Raw genomic sequence first — 7,256 nt, forward strand, 5'->3', positions numbered from 1 at the left:
CAATTTGATCGTCCACACCGACAGACAGACAGTATTCAGAAAGAGACAGAGAGAGAGAAGAGGGGAGGAGTAGATCTTGCGAGAACTTTCAGGCAATACAAAATGGCGACTCGCGTAGTTCGGCTCGATTCGAAAAGTGAAATAGCCCTAGCATCTTTGTAGACGTTCAAATTAGCCTACTTTTGTGCTATAAAATTGTGCGTAATTTTTTCTTTGCTTTTATCCATTTGATCGTCCACACCGATAGAAAATATTCCGAAATTAGGAAAGATAGGTCTTGTTTCACACCGGGTGAGAATAGCCTATGGTGGCAAGTCTCACCCGGGGTGAGAAGTCGATCGTATTTTTATTCTCACCCCGGCACTTTTTAGGTAGTTCCCACCCCGCAATTGTTATTCTCCAGTTTTGGCGGTAAGAGAAGGGGGGTTTCAAGGGGGCTTGTCCCACTGACCTAATAAAAATATGGTGGGGGGTTTCAGGGGCCCTGAATTTTACCATAATTTGATGTTTTGCAGTTGTTAGGTTTGATATCTTAGCTTGCTGCGCATCAAACGTATAGATCTAGATGTAGATCTAGGCTCAAATAAAGGGGAGGGAACTACCGAAAAAGCGCAGAAAATTTTAGGCCAGCTCTATTCGGACTCGAGTCCGGTTAAATTTGTTGTTTATTTGGACTCGAGTCCGAATATATGGGTTTTATCTATTCGGATGCAAAGGGGAGCGTCACAAACTGCACAGCAATGATTGATGTCTCTTTTCCCTGTGCATGTTTTGTTTCACCAGGTGGATTTGCACCAGATCTATCACCACGTAAAACCAGATTTTTTAAAAAAATGTCTGTCTATCAGGAGAGAGAGACAAGGGAAAACTAAATAAGTCAATGATGCCAGGCAAACACTCAGTGGTGTGAGATCAAAGTAAAAAAGAGACATCATAAAGAGAGGACAGGAGGTGTCAAATGACAGTGTGGGGTACCCCCCTAGTCCTCTTACGGCCAGTGCTGCTCTCTCACTTCCCAGTCTGATGACTGTCAGGAGTTTAGGCCTCTCGTTAGAAAATATATAGAGGCCTACACTCTATTGCTGTATGAATGCAAATTTAACCTTGTTCTATACTATTCAGAAAATGTTTGAAACGTGAGAATTTACATAAATTCATTTACGTGCTCAATTTTTTGGCTGGAGGCCAGGCAGAATTAAGTAATGGCAACATCTCAATACAAAATTTGACAAATATTTCATTATTTAATTTAATAAGTCAATTTAAATCAATTATCAGTAAGTGCTTTCCCAAGCTACCCCACACATCTAACTGCCTCTACCCCTCAAGACAACAATTAGAACAGACCTGCAGCTATTACAGAATGGCATCATGCAGTAGAGTTAACGCTCAGATGCTACTGGATCGCTAACAACAACAACAACAACAACATTAGTAAGTGTTAGACAGAAGTGGAGAGGCTGATGATCTTTCCTCTTCCCAGTGAGATTCTTCTGCCAACAATTTGGATTGAGTCTGTGACAAGCATGTAATCATAATGATAATAATAATGAAAATAGCATTTGTATAGCGCATGTCCCCACTTGAAAGCAAGCTCTATGCGCTTCACTTTATACAATTAACCAATGTAGTCATCACATGGACTTGCAAGTTATTACACACAAGGCTAGAAAATAATTGCAAAGAGGGGCGGGGTGCCTAGTCATGCTTTCACGCAAGTCGTGTCTTTGTGTAAGCTGTCATGATAAAAGTACTTTTTTAGGTGAAGCGTTATTTTTTTTATACAACGAACTGGTTAGTCAGGTTTAACTGCAGCCAGAAAAAAAAACCCAGTTAATTTTTGGGATGTCTTCTCTCGTTACTTTTCTGTGGTATCATTTGACATGAGGTTCTGCTGTATCACTGTTGTGATTTATTTTTATAGACAGTTTTGAAATAGAAATACAACTTGAATAGTATGATTTGGACATTAAAATAAAGTTTTGATGTAAGAAAGTTTTCAAGTTTCTATTTTAACCATCAGTCTGTGTGGTAGCCAGTAAATCTGTTGCGGTTCTTGTTACTCAAAAATATTGTTATTGTTTCTCTGTTTATTTCTAACTTGCAGGAAGTTTAAATATTGCACCGAAAAAGAAAAGGTTGCAGGAAGCTGCAAGTGTGAAAAAGGTATGTCAAATGTTTCGTATATATGTTTTTAAGAGAAATGTTTTGTTTTATTTTCTACTATTGCTACCAAAATCTTCCACAGCAAAATTCTAACTTCAGCCTTTTGGCTAAATACACAATGTAACAACATTTGTTTCTTCTTCTCACCATGGTTGAGGGGAACTGTAGTTTCTTTTGTTCCTTCCATTTCACTTTCACACATTCAGAAGAATGGGGAAATATTAGAAATGTAACTGGGAACATGTTAGAATTTAAATTTTAACGACTGCTTAAGTTTTATTCGCCCTCCCCCATTGACACAATTTGGATTATTAAAGAGGTGGGATATTCCAAGCCTGCCTGTTCTCATTTGGCAAACGTAAGAGCGAATCATTGAAAAGTCGAAACACCTGTGCATGTGGTCGAGGGGTTAAAACGGTCGCTTTTAAGGACAAGCAGGCTAACCCAGATTTCGGGTGTTTCCCGAAGTCTTGACCTACACCAAAAGGGAGCATTGCCCTACCTATAGGAAAAGTTTGGTTTCATTGGTGCGTATATTGTTTGGTTATAGAGAAAACTCTCCTTGTCTTCTAAAGAAATTGAACATGACAGGGGTCCAAAAACTTTAACTTCGCTTTGACTTTTCTCTAAACAGCATTTTCCGGGATAGCCCCCTTGTTCTTAAAAGCGACAAAGTACATCTCTGCGCGCTCATATAACCTTATGCAGTTGCGAGCGCTGTAAAACACTTACCACAAAAAAAAAATATATATATATTTACATCTGTATACTGTATTGTAATGAGTCCCAAAAGCACAAATTATTGTACATAGCAAGTACTTCAGTTTTGCTTCCAAAAGAGCAATTGGGCATAAAGGGGAGTAACAAAGTAAAAGTAATCCGTCGACTTACGCACAAAATTGTATCCCTTTCTATTTTTATGTCTTTGAAAGCTACCTTGTTTATTCGTAAATCATATTACATAAAATTTGTATGAACAAAAATGTTGATGAAAGGGACCCACGCATGTTTGAAACCATCTATGGATTATGTATATAGATCTATATTTTATATAATGTATACAATTTAACAAATAATCCTAGGACTCCGAATAAAATATGCAGTGTTGGTAATCAGTACACATAACATGTTCGATGGTATCCATTTTAAAAGCGCACTGGTCGAAGACTCTCGCTTCACATAAGTGCGGGTGGTTGGTGGGTGACACTGGGAAGTAGATTTTTATTTCTTTTGTTTGAGCAACTTCTGTAAACTGAAAATCTAGCTAAGCTGAAGAAATTCTGGCCGTCCTGCATATTTGTTTAAGGGGACTCTGCTGTGTGTGTGTATATGTGTATAGATCTATAGATCTATAACTGTCCCCGTCGTTTTATGCAAGAAAAATTCTGAGCCCAAAAAATGTGAAATTATGCGAATCTGTTAATTTTAACAAAGAATGATAACGGAAAATAATCGGAAGTTATGCAAAAAATGATCAAATTTTGCTAAATTATGCGGGGTGCATAAAACCACAGGGACAGCTAGATGTGTGTCACAATGCGGTGGAATCAGGCGCTCGTATATATTTTGGGACAAATGAAGTTATGGTTTCATCTTAAAAGATGTTTGTCTTGCTTTTGAGTGAAATAATACCTGTTGAACTTTAACAGAAGTTGAGACATTTGGTCGCTTTTAAACACAAGGGAGCTATCCCGAAAAGTGCTGTTTTGAGAAAAGTGAAGGTAAAGTTTTTGGACCCTTGTTCAGTTTCTTTAAAAAACAAGGAGAGTTTTGTCAATAACCAAACAAATCTACACACCGATGAAACCAAACTTCTCCTATAGGTAGGCCAATGCCCACTTTTGGTGTAGGTCAAGATTTCTGGAGACCCCCGAAGTCTTGGTTAACCCCCTTGTCCTTAAAAGTGACCAATTGTGATTGAAGGAGATGGTGGTCGTCGCCTAGCTTCAGAGGGAAAATGGCTGCCAAAATTTGTTTACTTCCAAAGCTTGAGAGGCTTTGAAAACTGCATGTTTACATTTTTGTGTGCTTTTGATTAACTTTTAAAGTAAAATCCTCACAGAAATGTGTTTTTAAATGGGTGTAAATAAAACGTGTCGAGCCAAAAACTCACAGACCTGCGGAAAAATGCCAGTTTCTTCTCTTTGACCTTGATCATTTTGACGAATGCCTAATTTCAATTTCCCCACGCTGCCTCCCACATATACGTCATGTATAGTTTATGAGTGTCAAAATCTCTTGTTGTTCTTCCCTCGGTCGTTCACTGTTTGCTGATGGTGGTTGGCGGGTGCTCTAGTCTGGTTTGCTCCTTTTTTCCTATCATCAAACATCTATCGTCTTTATCTCTCCTTCTCCATCTTTTTTGTGTTTATTACTCTCTTGTAACACCTCTAATCTTTGGCACTCACATGACCTTATTGTGTTGCAAGTGCCTTAAAACTCTTACTAAAACTAAAATTTCCTATTTTGGTTATGACAGGGCCTGAGGAAGGGCATCAGGCTATCGTATATATTGTGTATGAGTGTGGAGTGCTCTTGTTGCTGTTCCCCTGTCGTTCACTGAGTTCCTTGTTATTCTTCCCCTCTGTCGTTCATTGTCCCCCTCTGCCATTCACTATATTATTGTATACATCTCTATGTGCTCCTGTTTCAGGGTCTAGAGAAGGGTATCCGTGTGTGCATCGAGGAGGAGCTCACCCAGAAGACGCGCTCCCTGGAGCCAAAGGCGCTGGCCATGTTGAAGACAACAGCCTCCACCTCCAAAAAGTAGCAGGACTATCGTCATTGTTATTGCTAATAAAACATGTAAATAAATTCATACATGCTGGAAATTGTTCAGTTATTTGTTTTGAAAGCTTTTGAAAAGACCATAGTGTGTGTGTGTGTGTTTGTCTGTGTGTGTTTCTCTTTGTGTGTTTGCATATGTATGTATGTATATGTATGTACATATGTATGTTTGCGTATTTATAAATATATGTATGTATATATGTTCATGCGCACACGTGTGTGTGTGTGTGTCTGTATGTTATACGACGCTCGCGGCTGCATTAGGTCACATGAGCGCGCGGGATACATTAAACATTTTCAGTTGGTAGGACATTTTTTAATTTCAACCGAAAAACAAAGGCGTTGAAAAAGACTTAGAAATGATAGTCCAAACTTTGTCATGACCATTTTTCTTCGTTTGAAACGTAGGAACCTTCGTGCAAAACGGCCTAATTTGTCGCATAAAACTGCAGCCCCATCACATCCAGCACAGACTTCACTGGGCACAGCGTTGCGTGTGATGGCCAAGGCTAAATCAACCCAGTTCTCGAGCCCAGTGTACTTTTCTTTCAAAATCAAGCCCATGGACAAGTATTCATGCGTGATAATGCACCCGCTCATAAAGCTGGTGTGGGGGCTCTCGTGGCCTAGAGGTTAAGGTGTTGGCCTCTCATTCAAAGGTCCCGGGTTCGAATCCGGGTAGTGACCAAAAAATTTTCTTCTCTAAATTTGTCTCCTTTCACCTCCTTTCCTACTCTGTTCTGTCGTCTGCTTTCGTCTCCTCTTTCTGCCCCCACTCCCTCATCTCCTTTGCCCCCCTCCTCTGGGCTCCTGATTCTTTCTACAACCTTTCTACTGCTACTCCTTGGCTTCTTCTTACTGCTGTCTTTCAGCCACACCCCTGATCTTCTGGTAGGAAAGATCTACACCTGGCCTTCTCGGACAAAGGTGAAAAATCTCGGAGGGCCCGTATGCAAGTTGCGCACGTTAAAGATCCCTTGGTGGTGTAAAATCGATAAAAGTAGGCTTCGGCCGCCACGCGGGCAAAATTCAAAATTTCCTACCAACTGAAAAAGTTTAATGTGTCCCACGCGTTATTATGACCTTATGCAGTTGCGAGCGCCGTAAAACACTTACAAAAACAAACAAACAAAGCTGCTCTGGCTAATAAATTTCTCAAAACTAGCAACATTCCTCTCCTGCGCTCATGACCAGCGTTTAGTTTAGTTTAGTAGAGGGTTTTACGGCGCTCGCAACTGCATAAGGTCATATGAGTGCCAAGGGGTGGATGTCAACAGAGAAGTCTTTACAGGGAATCAGACTTACTCTGCTCACCTCTCTAGCTTCAACAGCACAAAGTCTGCTTCGACTATCAAGGCACCCCGGAAATAGCAGGTCACAAGAGTGTGACAAACATACAAAAGAAGTAGAGGAAAATGACAATAGTAAGGATTAGGAAAGAAAAAGCAGCAGTTCCCTGTTGTAGATCAGGCACAGTTATGAGCATGACATGAATCAGCCCATTTACAATTCTACTGTGCATGAACGAGAAATGTCCCTCCTTTGGGAATGGCCTAAAGACACTACAGTCAGTGGCACTGTCCCGGGGGGGGGGGGGGGGGGGGGGGGGGATTTATATATGTCTCTTTTTGTTTTTTCCATCAAAAAAAAAATTTAAAAAAAAAAAAAGCGCGGCTCTTTATGCACTTTACATTACTGTATATTATTACCCCAGCTTAGACCATAGAACACTCAGAAACATTCTCAGCTTCCCTGGAAGCATGCGGTGCAACCGCGGATGGTTAAGCGCTTAAACAATCACTAACAAACTGACAAAATCTTTCGCTGTCTATAGCTGGGTAGGCTACCCATTTCCACCTAGGTGAAGTGAGGAAAATTCGTGTTAAGTTCCTTTACCAAGGACACAACGTCGGGCCCGCGGCTCGAACCCCCGAACCCGCAACCTCCGGTTTTTTAGAGAGGGGGGGGGGGAGAGGTTTAAAGCCGGGGGAGAAAAAAAAAGGGGGGGGGAGGGGGTTAAAGGCGGGGGGAGAGAGAAAGAGGGGGGGGGGGAGAAAGAGAGAGTGAGAGGGAGGGAGGAAGAGAAAGAGAGGGGGGGGGGAGAAAGAGAGAGAGAACGGGGGAGAAAGAGAGAGAATGAGATAGAGAGGGGGAGAGAGAGAGGGGGGGGGGGTAGAGAAGAACAACGACGAGATTTCTTACAAGAATAAGTGGATTGGACGGAACGCTTTTCAGCATAAACAACACTACGTTTTTATCTCTTCCTCCCTCCCCGACCCGTGTTCCTGCCAACGCACACCCAC

General features: G+C 41.2%; 1 protein-coding gene across 1 annotated transcript in view; it reads left to right on the forward strand.

Moving 5' to 3' along the window:
* Window positions 1-4,992, forward strand: part of LOC101852703 (UPF0390 protein zgc136864) — a 6,498-nt gene extending 1,506 nt beyond the window's left edge. Inside the window, exons 2-3 of the mRNA XM_005102426.3 lie at window positions 2,108-2,166; window positions 4,820-4,992. Of these exons, the coding sequence (XP_005102483.1) occupies window positions 2,108-2,166; window positions 4,820-4,936 (176 nt within the window). The 3' untranslated portion in view covers window positions 4,937-4,992. The remainder of the gene's footprint in view (window positions 1-2,107; window positions 2,167-4,819) is intronic.
* Window positions 4,993-7,256: the final 2,264 nt, after the last annotated feature.

Source organism: Aplysia californica, unplaced genomic scaffold (genome assembly GCF_000002075.1).
Source record: "Aplysia californica isolate F4 #8 unplaced genomic scaffold, AplCal3.0 scaffold00324, whole genome shotgun sequence".
In the NCBI taxonomy this organism is placed as follows: Eukaryota; Metazoa; Mollusca; class Gastropoda; order Aplysiida; family Aplysiidae; genus Aplysia; species Aplysia californica.